The 19,769-nt window shown below is 52.6% G+C and overlaps 1 protein-coding gene across 2 annotated transcripts in view; it reads right to left on the bottom strand.

The window, feature by feature from the left end:
* Window positions 1-19,769, bottom strand: part of STK32B (serine/threonine kinase 32B) — a 376,131-nt gene that overhangs the window by 66,272 nt on the left and 290,090 nt on the right. For both annotated transcript variants that reach the window (XM_087864285.1, XM_045771467.2), the window contains exon 5: window positions 6,034-6,071. In XM_087864285.1, the coding sequence (XP_087720411.1) occupies window positions 6,034-6,071 (38 nt within the window). The remainder of the gene's footprint in view (window positions 1-6,033; window positions 6,072-19,769) is intronic.

Below are 19,769 nucleotides of genomic sequence, written 5' to 3'. Positions count from 1 at the left end.
AGCTAGGCTTACACAGTTTAGCTCTGCCTGGGCAGACACGGGACCCCTCCTCTGGTCTTTTGAGCTTGTGGTGGTATCCGAGCAGTCCCTTACCCAGCTTGGCTTGTATGTGGTGAACCTTCCTCTCTCCGGGGTCTTGGAGTAGGAGGCCCCTTTTGACCCACACAAATGCAAGCTTTTATCAGCAATGAAGGTGATATGTTGGCCCCTATCTGCCACCTCCTTCTTTTATCTTTATTTGTTAAAATCCCATATAGGGAAGATGGGGTTGTAATGGGTTGAACTGTGTTCCCCGCTCTCCCTGCCCCATTCATATATTGAAGTCCTAACTCTCATGAACTCAGTATGTGACTTCATACGAGTAGGGTCACTGCAGATATAATTGGTTAAGATGAGCTCATACTAGGTGGGGTGGGCCCCTAATTCAGTAATACTGGTGTTCTTATGTAAAGGGGACATTTAGACACAGACATGCACCTGGGGAAACACCATGTGATGTCTGGAATTATCCTGCCCCAGCCGAGGGACCACCCTAAGCTAGCAGAGAGAATTGGAACAGACCCGTCCCTGGCACCTCCGAGGGGTGTGGCTCTGCCCATCGACACCCTGACCTCAGACTTCCAGCCTCCAGCACAACGAGACAATACATTTCTGTTGTTTGAGCCTCTCAACAGCCTGCGGGACTTTGTTACAGCAGCCCTAGAAAACTAAGACAGGGACTATTTCTTGGGGGCTGTCAGGGACTCTCGGCGCTGGGTTATTAGGGCTTTAAGACTCCCCCTTGGTATCGGGCTGCAGCAGAAACTTCTCTTCCTTGTGGCCTTCTGAAAAGAACCACATTATAATCCTCCCAAGGACACCCAGAATTTAAACCCCACTCCTGCACTCTGTCCTTAAACTCTGAGAACCCTCTCGAAGTAATGACAGTGCTGCTGGTTAGAAACAGCACTGCCCCCCCCGCCCCGGTGCCTGGGCAGCTGCCCCCCACTTCCTTCTCAGCTGCTCCAATCCCTGAATCTGAGGCATCAGAAACAACACAGGCCTGCTCTGTTAATGCCCTACCGTCCTTCCCTCCAGGCATGATGGAAACAGCCTGTAAAATGTTTGGACAAGGGAGAAGGGAGTGTCGATGCTGCTGGCCACGGCCGTTTTGGGGGGTACTCACCACATTTATCAACAAATTTGTTAGTGACGGAGGGTTGATTCTTTGAAACAACTCCAGTTAATGAGTGCTCTAAAATACATCAATTAATAGTTAATTTGAGGAGGAGTAAGGCCAACGGATCAGGAGACGATTGCCATTGAAAAGATAGTTTGGGGACGCCTGGGGGGCTCAGTCGGTTAAGCGTCTGCTTTCAGCTCAGGTCATGATCCCAGGGTCCTGGGATCAAGTCTTGCATCGGGTTCCTTGCTCATCGGGAAGCCTGCTTCTCCCTCTGACTGCTGCTCCCCCCGCTTGTGCTCTCTCTCTCTTTGACAAATAAATGAATAGATCTTAAAAAAAAAAAAAAAGAATGAAAGAAAAGATAGTTTGTTCCTCATTATTCCCAAGAGAAGGGGGCACACCACGCCATGGGGGCCACATGGGGAAACATGGGGTTGACCACAAGGCTGAGGGAGAAGGGTGCAAACTTGGGCAGGAGCCTTTCTGGTGGTTTCTTTTGGAAGGAATGGGTGAGGCGGGGCAAGCAGGTTTAGGACTGGCTGATCTGAATAATTTTAGGGGCTCTGGGACACGGGGGCTGTCCTTAGTTGTTTGGTGCCTGGCCCTGGGGTGACTGGGGCAGGTGGTGATGTGAAGTCAGGCATCAAAATTCAGGGAAAAAAGACACGGTTAATACGAGAAAACCAATTCCCTCTGCCGGGGCGCGGCTGTGTTACCTGTTACTAAAGGTTCAGGTCAGGTTTCTGATGCCCGAGCGAGTTACACACTCCACAGCCAGCTGTGAAAAGTCTAAACTGTGTGGGCTCTTCATGGCCTCATGTAGTGGGGTGTCCCCATGTGCCCCCAAATGCTCTGTTGACCCCACTCACGCTGCAGGACCCAGGAAGCCCCCTGCCCGGTCTTTCCATTTTCACCCAACCCTGTCCCTGCCCTGTCCCGGCGCTGACCCTGTGGGTTTGCTCTCTGTCGCTCCCTCAGCCCTGGCTACACCTTAGAACCACCAGGGACCTTCAAAACTCCCCCACCCAGCACTGTCTCCTGCAACATGAATCACTCCTGTGGGCAGGGCTCTGCCTCGGTACTTGTTACAGTTCCCGGGGGACATGAGAATTGCCACCCTAGACCCTGTCCTTTGGGTCATCTGGCACAATGGGTGGCCTATGACAGGCCTGCAAGAACAAAGGGATCATTCCCGAATTCAGGTCAAGGGCTACAGCATCAGTGAACTCTAAACGAGGGCCCCCAGGGACACCCAGGGCAGAAATGCAGGCTTTCCGACTCTCGACTCTTTGTTCCTCTTTGGAGAAGCTCAGCTCCTCAGGTGGAAAAGACCCATGGGCCCCCCTGTGCAGGCAGCTCTTCCCTTTCCACCTGCCTCTTCCAGATGGTGGCATTAACTGCCACAGGACCCCCCACGCCCCACCCCACCCCCCGCTCTGTCTCAGCCATCTAGCCGGGTACCGTGCAGTCCCCTCAATCCCCACTCTAGGTCGGCTCATGACTTGCTTTTCGTGCTGGGATGGAAGCAAATGTGACACAGGCTTGATGGGTTGGGCTTTCTATGGTCCTGTTGCTACTGTGGCCTTGTGAGGCCATGCGGGGCGGGGCTGGCCTCCTGGAGGCTGAGCCACGAGGAGCAAGGCTGAGCTATCCAGCCAAGGCCAGCGTGAACCAGCCAGAAGCAGGCAACCCCCAGATGTGAGCACAGCCAACACCCCAGAGCTGCCGGGCTGACCCCACCTGACCTCAGTCTTAGGAGCCAGACTTGCCGACAAGAGCTTAACCCCACAGATCTGTGAGCTTACTAGATGCTCCCTGCTTGTGCATTAAAGTCATGCAGTTATTCATCATGGAGCCTTACTGTTCCAATAGAAAAGGAGGTAACCCTTCCCCTTCCCTTTGCAGCTTTAAATTTCTATCCTTGAGCTGTGCGCCCTCAGCCCTAACCTACACTCAACCCTCTCCCCACGCTTCCCTAAGATGCTCTTTCTTCCTTTAACTTCATTTTACTCCAGGTATGGTCTCTCTCTGCTTTGGCTGCTGGCCAAGAATACCCCCCATCTCAGAACAGAATTACAGTGCCTGTTCGAGAAGACAAAACCCTGTCTGAAGGATCAAAAGCACAGCAGACGCTGGAGAAAAGCTACAAGAAAAGCTTATAAGAAAGCCTGGGATTCTGTGTAACAGCAGAACTCGAACGTTATTACTAAAATATTAATGCATTTAATTATGTTTATATTTCATTATAAACACAGCCAACCAACTTGTTCTCAGAAAAAACAGTCAATGAGATACATGATTAAACTCTTTAAATAGTGGGGCGCCTGGGGGGCTCAGTCGGGGAAGCATCTGCCTTTGGCTCAGGTCATGATCGCAGGGTCCTGGGATCGAGTCCCACACTGGGCTCCCTGCTCAGCGGGGAGTCTGCTTCTCCATCTATCTGTCCCCCTGCTCGTGATCTCTCTCTCTCTTACTCTCTCTCTTCCAAATAAGTAAATAAAATCTTAAAAAAAAAAAAAAAACCTCTTTCAATAGCAACACATAGCATCTGTTTTGTACTTTTTTGTAATGCAATTAACAAAAGGTTAAGGGGATCTAATGTTCGTCATGGAGACTATAGTTAGTAACACCGTATTATATTTTTGAAATTTGCTAAGAAGGTAAATCTGAAGTGTTCTCACCATCCACAAAACTTAAAGGTAACTATGTGAGGTGATGGGTGGCTAATTAATGTGATTGAGGTAATCAGCATGGATACATTAAATCATTCTGGGGGCGCCTTTAAAATACCGCATTGTGCAACCTAGTATATACAAGTTTTATTTGCCAATCACACCTCGATAGAGCCCAAGGTAAAAAAGGCAAAAATGACTAAGAAAGAAAAAAGCTGATGAGTGGCTCCTGATAGAAATCAGGAAAAGGAGGACCGTGGCCACGGGCTCTTGGGGAGAAGACTTGTGTGTTCTGTGAAGAATTCCCTGCTCCTGGATTCCCCTTCTCCACTGCCTGGAAAGGCACTCATTGAATGTTAAAGTCGGGGATGGTGAATGAGTCCTACACTCTTTAGTATGAAACAGTGTTTCAGCGCTGTGTGTCAACACTGAGAAGAGACAGCACGGTGAAATAGGAGCTTAGTGAAGAGCGAGGAGGGTGGGTCCACAGGCCCCTGGGGAGTGTGTGGGATTCTGCAAAGCCAGAGGCAGGGTCGGGACCCTGTGAAAGCCATGTGGGAGGGGCGGAGGACCGGGTGCTCAGAGAGCTGGGGAGAGTTCTGGAAGGAAAGTGGAAAGGGGCTGCCTGTCTATGTCCTTGTGGCAGCGGCCTCAGGAGCCCCGGGGCCAGGGGCTGGGAGAATCAGAAGCAGGGTCTTCTGTCAGTTGTTGGGACAGGACCCTTAGTCCAGACCCGTGACTCCCGGGACAGCCCTGCTATCTGTCCTGCATAACCCAGCCTGGGCCCCTTCTCACCGCCGCCTCTCCTGCTGCCAAACTGGCGGCTGACCTTCGCTGTCCCGTCTTACACTTGCACCACGCCTGCAAGGCCCCACTGCTTCTCTGTTACTGCTGCGAAGGCCCAAACTCAGAGGGGTGAAGTGACTGGCCTGGAGACACACAGGTAGTTGGGGGGGTCAGCTGAACAGCACATCTGGAGATCCTGACTTGTATATACTAACTAGGCCCCTCCACTTCGGAGCACAGCAATTTCATCCCGCTGCCCCAAAGCACCCAGGCTGGTGTCAGCTTCTGGCAGGAGATTCGAGCCCAGATTCCACCACTCCCGCTCCACCTCCCATACTGAGGAGCCTACATAATGAGGTAGGATTCCCCGCTGAGGACACGCTGGGGACACATACGGAGTTCTAGAGGGGCTTCTAGCAGGAGCCACAGCCTGCACCTGCTGGGGTCGGGGAGGGAGGCTCAGAGGAGGCGTGTAGAAGAGGCCCCAGACTCATCCCTGCGCGATGCAGCAGCGCCCCCAGGAAACTCTCCAGCTGCTCGCTCCATCCCATCCTCCTGAAAGCCCTTGGGGATCAGGCCCCCAAAGCAACGTCACTGAATGTAGTGTTCAAGGCTGCCGTGACAGTCGGCTGCAAAGCTGCCCCGGGCCTTCAGATCAGCCGAGCTGTGCGCTGTCGGGCCTAGACCTATGGTCCTGACTGTGATGGGCATCACGTCCCTGGGAGTGAGCCCAAACACAGAGGCCCTGGCTTGCCGAACCAAGACAGGGGACGGCCTTGGATTCTTACCAAGTCCCCCAGGAGATTCCAGTGAGACCAAAGTCGGGCATGGAGCCTTGCTTCTCCAGGTGTGGTCCACTGACCAGCAGCACGGGCCTCACCTGGGAGCTGTTGGCAATGCAGAGTCTAGGCCCCACCGCCGACCTACTGCATCAGGGCCTGTGTGCACACGAAGGCTTGAGAAGCCAGGAGGAGGGAAGGCTTTGTGGATTATTGATTACTGATTCCTGGCTGGCCAGGCACACACGGTGCCATTGGATCCCCATAATGATCTGGAAGGTGGACACCATTTTATGTTTCATAGAACATGACACTGAGGCTCAGAGAGGTAACTGACTTTTCTGAAGCCAAGGGTCCCCACGCGAGGGAACCTCTCATACCCACCTCTGCCCCATCATCCTCACACGGGGACACGAGCAGCTACGCCTTTAGCCATGAAACCTTCCAACACATTGGGCTTGACTCACTGTGCTGGACACAGACCAGAAATTACACAGATGTGCCTCCGCCCAAATTACAGCAAGAAAGGCCTTCTAGTCAACCCTCAAATGCAACTCCCTGGGACCCCGGTCTCCCAGAGCCCCAAACTTCCCGCTGAAAGAGTCCCCTAGAGCATGCATGACAGGCTTACCGTGTTCATCCAGCAAGATGTTGTCTGGCTTGATGTCTCTGTAAGAGAAAACAAATAGGCTGACAACGTGGTTCCTATCGATGAGCACACGACAAACGTGACGCTTGGGGACAAATGCTGACTCAGACGGGGAGCAGGGAAGTAATTAGGATAACAGAGAGCCTGTGTTCGCGCTTCCTTCTTGTTTTGCAGAACGGCACCTCGACTGTGTGAATACTTTCTTCCTGAATATTCTTAACAATTTCTGGTTTTGAGACTTTGTGAGTCTGCTCATTGGGCACCTGGTTTCTGCCAGCAGGTAGAGATGCTCCCCCCACCCCTGGTGTAACGGAGACCTCCCACCTTGCTAAGGAAACCTCCCCAGGGTTCCGCTCTCTGCTCTACAGACACAGCGGGGGCGGGGGGGGGGGTGTTCAGGGAGGGCTGGCAGTTTGTCCAGGTCACAGATCGGCCGCACCCAGCCCTCAGCCAGTTTGTTCACAGTGTCTGTGAGCTAGGAAGGGCTTGTCTATCTTTAAGGAGCTGTGGAAACAAAATAAGACACACACAAAAAGCAAAAACAAAAGGATGTTACCACAGAGACTAACGTGGCCCACAGAGCCTGAAATATTTATTATCTGGTCCTTCAGGGAGAAAGTTTGCTGATCTTTTTTTTAGGGCAGGGGCTGGGGAGTTTCTGGAAAGTTCCACTCTACATCGCCATTAGAACGAATGGGTTCCAGCTCCAAGTTGTGCTTATTCAAGGCAGGGGTTTGCTTTCTTCCCCTCTGCTCCACGTGCCTAGCACGATGCCTGTCACTAGTAGACACCGTCAGAGAAAAATCAGAGCGGGACAGCAGTCCACGTGTAGGAAGACATTGTACTCCGGACGATTTCAGTAGGGGGAAAACTGGCCTCAATTCTGAACACGACATGGACAAGTGGGAATTTACAGCCCAGGAGCAGGTGGGGGTCGTGGATGCAAAGTTAATAACTGGAGACATCCAGGGAGGGGGTTTCTGGAGAAAGCCACCCCATAGGATTCTTGCTGAAGGCAGGCTGGGGCATCAGACATCAGCTGATGTCTGTTGGGATGAGGACCCGACCAGATACGGAGGAGGGAGGGGCTTCCTGCTAAACCGATGTCACGGTCCTCACTAAGACTGGATAATGCAGGGACGAAAAGTTGAGGTCTAGTTGCAGAAGAACTCAGAAGAGCCTGGATGAAGTTTGGCTGAGGAGGGAGAGCTTTTGTCAACATACAGGAAACACGAGTGAGGGAGGACGGAAGAATGGATGTAAAAAAACCCGAAAACACAAAAACAGCGTTCGAGACACTCAATTGACATCTTCAGCCCTGATTTACTATCGTTAACATGCATACATTTTCCAAAGCTCTGTATTAAAACCATAGACTTGAGAAAGGCAAACCCCACTCACTCACTTATAACAAATGTCAAATCTGAGACAAATGACAGTTTGTTTCGAAATAAAAAGCATTTGCTCCTGAGTTTATCAAATAGCAATTCTACCTGAAAACGCGCCATGGTTATTTGCAATCATGCAATGCAATGTCTATGGCTATCGGGATGAAAGAAACACTCAACCTATATATTTAAACTTTTATTTTCATGGGGACTTTTGGAGCCATGAATATGGACGTGCATTAAGATGAGCCCCTGCAGCTGCTGAGCTCACAAACACCCACAGAGAACAGAGATGATCCCGGAGTTCCCACGGGGGATGAGCCTGAGAGCTGACAAAATTAAAACGAAGGGCAGAAGACCCCGGAGTCAAAGGTCTGTGTATCGGACCAGCAAGCACTTGGTCCCCGTGCAGGGCACCTCCTGGGAGGGCTCTCAAAAAAAGGGGAAATAAGGACTTGTCGAGAATGCAGACACAGCAGCTAATGTTTTTTTTTTTAATTAAATTTGCATTCAATTAATTAACATATAGTATATTTTTAGTGTCAGATGTAGAGTTTAGTTATTTATTGGTTGCATGTCACACCCAGTGCTCATTACATCACGTGTCCTCCTTAATGCCTGACACCTGGTTACTCCCTCCCCTCCCCCCTCCCCCCCCCCTGCAACCCTCTATTTCCTAGAGTTAAGAGTCTCTCACGGTTTGTCTCCCTCTCAGATTTTGTCTTATTTTATTTTAGAGCAATCCTGTAAGGCCTGGCATGACCTTGTTTGGGGTGTGGAGAGAAGGAAGGTGGCTGTGGCCTATGAAGCATGAACCCCAAATGCTTGCAAGGACCACCGCCAGAAGCCACCACCTGCTCTGATGTTAAAGGGGCCCCTTGGGGCTTTGTGCTTGCCCCCTCCCCTCTCCTCACCCTCCTCTTGCCTTTCTTCACTCTCACTGTCCCCTCTCCCGTCTCCCTTCTTCCCTCCCTCGTCTCTCCTCCTCCTCTTCCTTTTCTTTCCACCTACATTTTGCAAACACCGGAGAGGTGGGGTTGTAGAGGCTCAGGACACCGTCCCTCCCCTCCCGAGGCTCCGAATCCACGGGAGAGGGAGCCGCGTGGGCTGGTGCCATGGGCTGGAGGGGTACAGACACTGCAGTGCAGGGGCGAGCGTGGCCCCAAGGTCAAGGGGAGGCGGAAGGGCCGCTGCAGAACAAATGGCCGGAGCACTGGGCCAGCAGGGCTCAGGGTGTCAGAGCCAATCCCAGGTGGGGGGCAGACCTAAGGAGAGGTGACCTGGTGGAGTGGGGGGAAGTGTCCCCCCAAGAATTCATGTCTACTTGGGACTCGAGAACGTGACTTTACTTGGAAACAGAGCCTTGCAGATGGAATTAGTTAAGGATCTCCAGACGAAAGCATCTTGGGTTTAGGGTGGGTCCTCAATCCAATGGCTTCCTTCTTTATAAGGGAAAGGAGAGGGAATGCTGGACACATAGACACGAAGGACAGAAGAGCTGGTGAAGACAGAGGCAGCGTTTGGAGAGCTAGAAACCGGGAGTGCCAGGAGGCACCGGGAGCTGGAAGAAACAGGAAAGGGTTCTTCCCAGAGCTTTCAGAGCAGCATGGCCCAGCTGACACCTTAATTTCAGTCCTCCGGCCAGAAGGGTGAGAGAATGAATCTGTATCATTTTACACCACAGATTTTGTGATTTGCTGCCACAGGCACAAGAAGCGAACACAGTCGGCCACGCAGAAGGGGAGCTGATGCAGGAGGCTGGCCAACCTCACGTGGCAGCCAGGGTCCCCCCTGAAACCACAGTGCGACCTTGGACAGGCCCACTGCTCATGGGGCCTGCAGTCACATCTGAAAAGCCCCGTTCGCCATCTCTCATATCATGAGGACCACAGTGCACAGCTGCGAGCAGCTTGGTAAACTAGATACCGCGGCTCCAAGGACAGAGGCTGTCTGTCCTGGTGAGTCCTGCCCAGGAGCAGGCTGCCGGGGCTCCCAGACCTGCCCTCCGCTGCTCCCAGGGTGCCCCTGCTCCAGCTTCCTTCGCGGTGTGGGTTAAATCTGATGTGTGCACGTGCTCCCTCTGTGTCGGCTCTTAGCACAGAGGCGAACAAATGGTTCCCCAGCATTTATGAGGTGTCCCCCCTGTGGTCACTGGGGACACAACAGGGAACAAGACAGACACAGCTGAATGGAGCTTGGGCTCCAGGAGGAGAGACAGGCCAGGGAGCACATGGAATAAAATGACACATCTCAAGTCGGGACGAGTGCTTTCAGGGTCTAGAAGAGAAACCAAAAGAGGTCCTACTTTTGGTAGGAGGTCAGAGAAGGACTTTCCGAAGACCTGACATCGGGGTGACACCTGGATGGCGAGAGTCAGTTGTGGACAGGTCATTTGACCTGTGATGTGCTTCCAGCCAAGGGAATGTGACAAAGGTGACAGGTGTCACCCCCTCCCCCCTGAGATGACATCATATCAGACTTCCTCTCTGCAGGCTGGACTGAGGGCTCCTCCCTTGCTGGCTTTGAGAATGGGCACTGTCATGGGTGAGCGGGCCACAGGGCGGGAGCCGCAGGTGTCTCTAGCAGCCGAGAGCCAGCGAGAACACAGGCAGCTCGGGCCTGCTGCCACAGGGACGGCATTCTGCCCACAAGCATGGGAGCTCGGGAGAGGTCCAGAAATCAGTGCAGCCCCTGGGCACCTGGACCACAGCTTTGGGGCACCCTGAGCAGAGGAGCCAGTGAAGCTGGGCCCAGATCCCGAGCCACGGAAGCTTCGAGAGTCAGTGAGAGCTGGTGTAAGCTGCCCTATCAGTGGCTGTTTGTTACGCAGCAGTAGAAACGGGATGTGCTAGCCGTAGGATAGCAGGCAATTTGAGCCTCGTCCCTCATCTGGAAAATGGAAACAGCCCTGCTCTGACTCTTGCAGGGAAAAGACAACGAGGTGCTGCTGACAGCCAGCCCAGCCCGGCCCCCACGCTGAAGGAGTGCGGAAACGATGGGTCACCGGCACTGCTGTTTACATGGAGCTGGGGAGCACCTGGGGAAAGTACTTTTGGGAAAGTGAATGAGGTCTCCTTTGGGGCACCTGGGTGGCTCAGTCGGTGAAGGTCCGACTCTTGATTTCAGCTCGGGTCATGACCTTGGGGTCCTGAGATTGCACTGGGCTCTGCACTCAGCAGGGAGCCTGCTTCTCTCTTTCTCTCTCCTTCTGCCTCTCCCCACCTTGTGCAAGCACATGAGCGCTCTCTCTCTCCTCTCTAATAAATAAATCTTTAAAAAAAAAAAATCTCTTTCATAGGAGACTCACCAGGCAGACTCCGGCAAAGCCGCACAGAGGAGCCAGAGAGCCTGAGTCAGTTGAGATTTAGTAAGAATAGCATTTTACGGGCCGAGCATCTTATCAGAGCCGCGGGGTTGTGGGTTTCAGGGCCGTTCCCTCCAGCTCTATTTTTCTCATCGATGGTATCTCAGCGCTAACGCGTCATCCCATTCCAAATGGGCTCGTGCGTTCGGAAGGCGCATTAGGAGCTCTGTGTGGATGGAAGGCTGTGACGATGTTTTCTGAGGACAGGCCCATCATTTCAGAGCTGGGCAAACTGGCACTTTGATGGAAAGTATGCAGGCGAGGCTATAAAACCCGGTTCTTGCTCTTGAATTATTCTCCAGCCCCCAAATAAAACAAAGCATAAAATGTCAGCTGGGCTCTTTTAAAAAACAGCACAGAAGTGGCTCTGATCCCCACTGCAAGGAGGGCGATGAAGACAGTTCTCTGTGTGTCCCTTTGCAGGGCCTCGGAGTATCCTCCGTCAGCAATCGTTCGCAGCAATAAAGACAAAAACTGCAGAAGAGCCCCATTTGTGAAAGGAAAGCTGTGGCTATTTTACCACCGGAGGGAGAAACGCGCAGCAGGCATGCACGGAGGTAGCAGGTGGAGGTGGGAATAGACACATCCTGAGCTCGCCTCTTGCTGGCCCTGGGACCCTGGCACGCCACCCGGGGGGGCTCGGGTTCCTCACTCCTAGTTGGAGGACGCGCACTGCACGTGGTTAGGGAGAGGATTGGGTGGCGTCAGTCATGTTTACTCTGCACGTTGTTAAAGGGCCTCGTGTACATCCTGTTACAGGAACTTAACTTTTTGTGTTTTATTTTAATTTTTTTTAAATTTGAGAGAGAGAGAGAGAGCACGAGTGGGGGGAGGGGCAGAGGGAGAGGGAGAAGCAGGCTCCCCGCTCAGCTTGGAGTGGGTCACAGGGCTCGTGAGATCATGACCCAAGCAGAAGGCAGATGCTTAACAGATTGAGCCACCCAAGTCCCCTAGTGTGTTTTAATACACAAATTCAATGAGCCAGTCGTCTGATCCAGAACCTTCTGTGGCTCCCCACTGTTTACCAAGGAGCGGCTCTGGGCAGAGGGAAGACAGGCTTGCCGGAGTGGTCGGCAGAGGCTGTGGTCAGGGAGATGTTTCTAGAGGCGAGCTGAGGCCACTTGTGAGGCACATTATTTGATAGAGAAGCCAACTTTAGGTGGTCAGACCTCAGAGGGAATTCTTGGGTTTTCCTTCTGGTCTGGCTGAATGCCAGGGACTCCACTTGACGTCCGTGAGGACTTCGGGGAGTGAGCAGCACAGGGCCAGGCGCATGGAAGCCATGCTCATTGCTAACAGAGGGAGACGCAGACGCGTCAGTGGGAGGCTGGGCTAACACGACGGGCCCAGGAGGAGGGTGTGGAGGCATTTGTGGGGCTCTGCGGGGATTGGTGGGAGTCACCGTGGCTGCTGACCTCCGTCTGAGCCAGCTTGGTGGGGCCTTGCACCCATCCACCAGCAAGACGACATGGGGCAGGAAGCTACTGACCATGGTTCTCCTATTTTGGATCTCACCATACTGGCATGGACTGTTCTAGAAACTGGGAAACAACGATGAAAGTGCACATGGTTGCTACTCAAATCTTACTTCTTTCTCTCCTCTCTCTCCTGCTTCCTGTGGAAGGCGGGGACCATGGACAAACCCCAGCTTCCAACACGACGCACGAGTGTTAACAGCAGTACCGGTCATACTAACAGATAACCTGTACTGAGTGCTCATTGCGAGCCGGGGGCAGGTTCTCGAAGCTTGCATGGATTTCGCACGGACTGCGGCTGCTCCGCGTCAGGTGCCGACGCAGCGCTTCCTACCTCACCTCAGTGCTGACACTGCTCCCGTCTTACCGATGAACAAAGAACAATTACAGGGGTCAGAGTTCACATGTTGGCAGACAAGACCCAATTCGTATGGGACCCGGTCTCTAGATCCATGTTCTCTCTGCCTGGGAGAAAAAAAAAAATCTCCAGGAAAAAATGCACGAGGTCCGGGAATCTAAAGTAGGCGGTCACGACGGGGAAGCACAGCCCAATAAATACCCAATTCGATAGATACGATGGCACCATTCGTATTTCAGGATACACTTCTTTATTACAACACCCACTCACAGGTCGTATTTCTTTTTTAATATGACCCGAATGGCTTTACAAAGCGTAAATCTCTGTCTCTTCTTACATAAATCCCCTTAATGGCCCTCTGGTACCCACAGCACCGCTGGCCGGTTCTAGCATAATCTCAAAAATAAAAAGTGAATGCTGAGCTGTGGTTGTCAGCTTGTAAATCCATCAGCTGGGGCATTACACAGCCAGGGACCCCCTCGCACTTGCACAACAGCAGGGGAAGAGGAGACACTCTCCCCTAGAAAAGTCGTAAGGATGCAATGCAGAGCGGGGCGCAGGGCTCACAGGCCCAGGGCTGTTCACGGACGCGTGTTTAGACAGCTCAGCAGAGCAGACCACCGTGGCTTCCCCCCGGCCTTGGCTCTCAGTGGCATGCCCTCCCCACTACCACCTGCCCCCAAAGCCGCGGGTTTTAGGACACGGTTCAACTGCAAAACTGGAATACTGTCGTGGCTCAGTGTCCCCCAAATTCGGGTCTACCCAGCACCTGAGAACGGATGTCATTTGGAAATAGTGTCTTTGCAGAGGTGATGAAGACGAAGTTGTACTGGTTTAGGTCCGCCCTAAACCCCACAAACTGGTGTCCTTTTAAGGAGAGGAAAAGACACAGAGGCAGACAGAGAAGGCTGTGTGAAGACAGAGAAGCCCCGCATGGGGCAGCCACAAGCCAAGGTCGCCCGGAAGGGCCAGGTGCCGGGAGGGAGGTACAGGGATGGGTTCTCCCTCAGAGCCCTGAGAAGAAACAAGCATGTCAACATCTTGGTTTCGGACTTCTGAACTGGAGGAGAATAAATTCATATTGTCTTAGGCCACCCCGTTTGCGGGATGTAGCGTCTCCTTGGCACACGGCCCCTCCCTGCGTCCCTGTGTCGCAGCCTGCCGCACAGCCCGGCATGACTCTGTCCCTCACCCTGAGGTTTCCAGGCACTCAGCATGGGCTGCTTCATTTGTTCTCGTAAACCTGCGCTCGCTTCCTGGGGCTGCTGTGACAAGTCACTGTGAACCTAGTGACCTAAAACAAAACAGGTTTTTTTCTTGTATAGTTCTGGAGGCCAAAAGTCCAAAATGAGGATTTGAAAGAAAAAGGTTCCAAGATGGCAGAGGAGCAGGAGAAAATGAGTCTTCAGAGGCTGGAATCAAGTGTCAATAAGGTGTGTCCCTTCTGGAAGCTCTAGGGGGAAGTTGTTTCCCGCCTTTTGGCTTCTAGAGGCACCCACGTTTCTCGACTGGTGGCCGTTCCTCCCCTCCCCTCAACCTCCTGACTCTGGCCCTTCTGCCTCTTTCTTATAAGGACACCTGTGGTCATACTGGACCCACCTAGACGATCCGGGAGAGTTTTCCCATCCCATGATCCTTCGCTTAATCACACATGCAAGTCCCTTTTGCTGTATAAAAGTATCACATTCACAGGGTTTGGGGGATTAGGATGTGGCATTGTTGGGGGGCTGTGATCTAGTCTGCATCATGTCCCCCTGCAAATTCATGCTTTGGAGTCCTAACCCCCAGGACCTCAGACTGTGACGGTATTTGGAGATGGCGTCTGCAAAGAAGTAATCAAGGTAAAACGAGGCCATCAGGGCGGGCCCTCACCCAATTTAACTGGTATCTTTATAAGAAGAAGAGATTAAGATGCAGACAGGCACAGAGGAACGACCCTATGAGGACACAGGGAGAAGACGACCATCCACTCGCCGTGGAGAGAGGCCTCAGAAGAACCAGCCCTTCTGAAACTTTGATCTCAGATTTCCAGCCTCCACGATTGTGAGAAAGTAAATTTATCTTTTTTAAGCCACTCAGTCCGTGGTATTCTGCAATAGCAGCAACCCCCGCCCCCTGAAACCCATCTAGGTAGGCAATATTACCATCCCTGTCATTGGTCAGTAAAAATGAGGCTGAGTGCAGTGAGGCCACAGAGTCAATCTATGGTAGAGCCAGGACATGCCAGTTAGAGACCCACGTCTTGGTTTAAAGGCACGAAAGCATTCTGCAAATGTATGCTCAGCCTAGTAAGGATTCTGCCTTTCGTCTAGCTAAGACCCCATCCTGCGCCTCCAGTCATTTTCCTCTCTCTTTATTATCTGAGAGAGAAAGAGCATCCGGTCAAGCCACGCTTGGGGATTGTTCGTTTTCCTTTAATCCTGCAAAGAACAAACATCAGCATGGTTGACATTGATTAATCCAGTTCAAGAGCTTGCCTCTCCACGGGGCCGGGTGTAAACTTGGTTACTAAGGCAATCGCATTCAGTTAATTATCCCCAAGTATATCTCACGGAGATTTTGAAGCTTTCAGGATTCACAAACATGTTCAAGGATGCACTGGGTTCAATTAATTCATTCGCGGACAGGTGAGCCTGACGACATACCCACCACGCTGTCTGAGATGCAGTGAGGGGGTCACCTGCCCAGTCAGGTCAGGAAGGGTCTGTGAAGCCCTCGGAGACCCACCCGGCTCAGTGATATCACTTCTAGTTGCTCCTAGAAACCTGAATTGCCATGGTGTGTCTGGGAGTCAGCCTGCTTCGCCAGACTGCAAACTCAAGACAAGAGCTATTGCACGGCGTATGGAGAACACGGAAAGTGTGTGGAAGGACAGGATGTTTGCCCAGACATCCTGGGATGCTGGATAAAACTTTGAGCCCTTCACACACGAACAATGGTTTAAATCTCTCCTACTGCTGGGTCTCAGTTTTCCCAATCCTCCAGGACTCAGCTTTCTCCAGGAACCACAGCCTTGCTCTCATTTTATTTCACTCACTTCTGGAAACTTGCAAATTGTCACGATGATTTGGTTTTGTATTCTCCTCCCGGATTGAGTCAACCTGCCGGGTTCTGAGTGGCTGGGCCTGAGCGGTGCTGTGAAACTTCAGGAGCCCCCTCGTCGCCCCATGGCATCCGATTCTTTCCTCTCTTGTTACGATGTTCAGACGATGGGCCCTGCGTTTGTAATCCCAGAATTCCTTTCTGAGGCAAATGCTGGAGAGAGTTCATGTCTGAATCAGGATCTAATCATACCTCCATAGGGTTGCTACTGGAATGCACAGCACGGGGGCAAGGGGAGGCTGGGCCACCATCAGGAATGGACCCGTTGTCTTCCAGACGAAGACACTAACATTCAGAAGAGCAAGTAACTTCCTTGGGTGCTCCTATAAAGGGGCACCAGGCCTGGGATTCGAACTTTGCTTCCCCAACTGTCATAAACTTAATAGTGTGGATTTTATCTGAGTCACTGACAAAGATAAAGGTATTTTAGAGCTCAAACAGACCTAGGAAATAATTGTGTTAATTATGAATAACTGAGAGGTTCAACTACTTGCTCTAAATCACACATATGTGTCTTTCAACTGGGCTCAGGTCAGGGTTGATCTATCTCCATGGCTGGTGCTCTCTGTGCCTCCAAGAACTTGCTTTTCCTGCATCCACTGCTCTTCCTATTAACTCGTCCCTCCAGACTGGTTCATCACCATGCAGTAGCCAGGGCTCTGGGCTCACACCGATGTGAGATCTCTTGGGCATTCAAGGCACATTTATTGACACCTCCCTCTGCCAGCAATGGTCCAGGTGCTGTGGATATGGCAGCGAACAGAACAGGTATCCAGAGTTGATAAAACAAGGCTTACATTCTAGCGGGAAGGAGGTACACAGGTAGAGACAGAGACGCACACTACGCACTGGGGGAAAATCACGGAGGCAGGGAGGGTATTGTTTGAGAGAGACGGTTGGGAGGGGCTCCCTGGAGAATACACACAACAGAGCATTCAGGCGCGGGGGGGCTGGGGACCAGAAGCTTCTTTACTTTAAGTGTGACGAAAAGACCTGGGGATCCTTGAGGACGACAGCACCTCACTGTTGTCTCCACAACAGCCGTGGGATCAGGGTCATTATTTCCACTTTCCAGCTGAGGAATCTTGAACCTAATAATGTTTGGTAACGTGCCCAGAACGTGGCTGGCCTCTGGAAAAGTCCCCCTGCCCTGATGGAATCAGCCCATTGTAGGAGTGGAGAGGGAGCCCCAGAAGCCCTGGAAAAACGCTGTCCTTGCACTCCCAACACTGGCAGCTCATCACAGCATCCTGCCTTGGGACCTCGCAGACTGATCTACCTGCCCTCTCTTCCTTCTATGTTGGGCACAGGATCCCAGCCGTGCGTCATCCACCGGAGTGCCATCCCCACAGGAAACACATCCCCAGCCCCCACCCATTCCCTCACCTGTCCTGCTCCCAGCCCCTCCACCATCCCCTCTGGAACCCACAGTTCAGCTCCTACTCTGAGCATTTCCTTTACCTCTTGCTGTAACCGCATGGGCTATCCGCAGAGGACACTGCCCCCACCCCAATCGTCTCTAGCGGGCACTTTCCCAACACCCCTCAGAGCTCTAGGCCAGAAGAGGGCAGGTGTCCCCTTGCTCCGCATTGCCCCGTCCCAGCTTCCACCTCAACTCCACCGTCTTCGAAGATGGGGCCATCAGACTACACTGTCTCCTCCCTTCCCTGCTTTAGGCCCCTACAGACACCTGGGAAGGTCACAGGACTCAGTCCGGGTTCCCTGCCTCCCTGCAGCGCTCCTCAGGTGTGACTCTTGGTGATACGACAGCCACGTGGCTGGGTACCCAGCCTCTCCAGTCCCTGACCTGTCTTGCAACGATCTCGGTGCTCACTCTGCCCCCACCACTCACCCCACAGTCACACCCCAGGCCTTATCATCCCCAGACCCCTCAGGCACTGTACTCTCAAGCCGCCAGGGGCCACCTTCCAGCCGAGCACCCCTGTCCTCTCTTCCTGCCTCCTACAGCTTTTCCACCCGCCATATCCACAACCCAGTGGGTCCACTGCCTCCTCGCTGTCCGCCTGCCAGGCTCGGTGTCCCCAGCTCTCACCGCCCAAAGCCCACTGTCCTCATCTCCAGCACCACCCCTGCCCCTGACCCGCAGCTCCTGACCCTGATGCATTAGGCCAAACCCAGACTCTGGTTACATCCTGCTTTCCGATGGTGCACTCCCGCAGAAACGTGCAACCAGGACCCGAGTTTGGCTTTGAATCCTCTTCATGTCGCCCCCTGTGCCCGGACGACATCCTCCCCTCCTGGTCCCTCTCGCTCTTCGCTCTCCGGGAACCATGTTATATGGTCTCTCTTCAAACCCCCAATGCCTCCCGCCCTGAAGCCATGGCCAAGTCCACTGTATGCAGTAGCCCCTCCCCACCCCCGACCAGTCACAGCCTCAGCTTCTGTGGGTGAGGCCTGGGAACCCGCATTTCTGGGGACAAGCCCCAGTGGGATTCTGATGCCTCCTGGGGTTTGAAAGCCCTGCTCTGCTACAGAGCAGCCCAGATATCGGAGTTGGCTCACCAGGGGAGGCTGTGTTCAGGGGAGGATTTTTTGGGAACTCTCAGTCTTAAAACCCCTGGCGTGTAGGCGTAGCTTCATTAAAATACAGGCCCCAGCCGTGGGCTCTGATTCCTTTGGGAATCAGTTAGCAGGCTGGCGTTATAGCTGTTGAGCCCTGCGGGCTCCCTCATGGCAGGCATGTTCAGTTTGATTGATGGGGAGGGGGCTGGGGAGGGTGGCCTGGGCTCGGGGCGTAGATGTAGGAGTGACAGTGGGCTGATTTCCAGGGGCTCGAAAGCAACCAGCCAGACAGGTGCTGATCCACTGGCAAAGGAAACAAGCAAACATCACTGACACCCACCCACCCACCCACCCACGGGGGAGGGCAGGGCCCAGGGTGGAAACAAAGAAGGGGGGATTTCCCTTCCCTGATTCTACTAGGGCTGTGGGAGCCCTGGTTAGAAAGCAGCATATACATGGAGCATTACAGGGAATTAATATTTTAAGAGTTGCTATTTTTAGGGCCCACTCTCTCTGTATTTTGTCCAAGGGGGCATGCTGCCAAAACGTGTAAAGTCACAGAGTCCTCGTCTGCCACCACTGGAAGGGACCTTACGTTGACCTGAAACAAACTGGCTCTGGGGCTCTTAACCTCTCTGAGCCTCAGTGTCCTCTTTTGCAGAGTGGGACAATCATCACGTCCCTCTTGGGATTGTTGTGAGGATTAAAAAGGCCACAATGTATACAAAAGAATTAGCCCAAGCTGGGCACCAAGGTGAGGGCTATCAATATACATTTGATATATTGACATATCAATATATCAAAAGATTTTAAATGCTTAATTTAGAAATAAGAAAACCATCCAACCACTTAAAGGCCTGAATAGAACAAAGTCTGACTTCCCCCAGGGGAAAAAAAAAATCCACGACAGACAGTTTTCAGACTTGAATTATAACTCTTCACGGGGTCCCATCCTGTTGATATTGAATTATACTTCTACAATTGTGTGAATCAAGTCCTTAAAATACATACATACATCTCTCTCTCCCTCTCTCTCTCTATCCATCCAACCTTCCATTCACCCATTAGCCCCCTGATTCAAACCTAGGCACCTGCTCCTAGAACCTGTGCCGGTGACCACATTAACAAGGTCCCAAGGACACGGGGGAGGCACAAGGTGGTGGCAGGGAGGGCCAGAGCAACTTTCAGAAAAAGAATTGTATTACCAATAATCCACACGCCGTTTCCTGCAATCTACACCTCTGGGCAGGACAGGTGAGTGTCCTGTATAGGATGGTGGGAAGGGTGCAGGAGTCAAGGGTGGGCAGCATCTAACACGTACTGTCCACCTTTTACCTGCTACACCACAAGATGCTGCCACACACTCCTCTCATTTAGTCTGAAACCCCAGGGTGTGTGGGGATTGCTACTGAGCTCACGGTACAGGGGACAAGGCTGTTGCTCGCTGTGACCCCATTGGTCCAGGATACCATGGGCATCTCTCCCTCCAATAGCACCAGAGAGATGTG

The sequence above is a fragment of the Ursus americanus genome, chromosome 8 (assembly GCF_024610735.1).
Source record: "Ursus americanus isolate L20-20 chromosome 8, mUrsAme1.1.p, whole genome shotgun sequence".
Classification (NCBI taxonomy): domain Eukaryota; kingdom Metazoa; phylum Chordata; class Mammalia; order Carnivora; family Ursidae; genus Ursus; species Ursus americanus.
The sequence above is the reverse complement of the archived record's forward strand: the minus strand, read 5'-3'. Positions and strand labels throughout refer to the sequence as shown.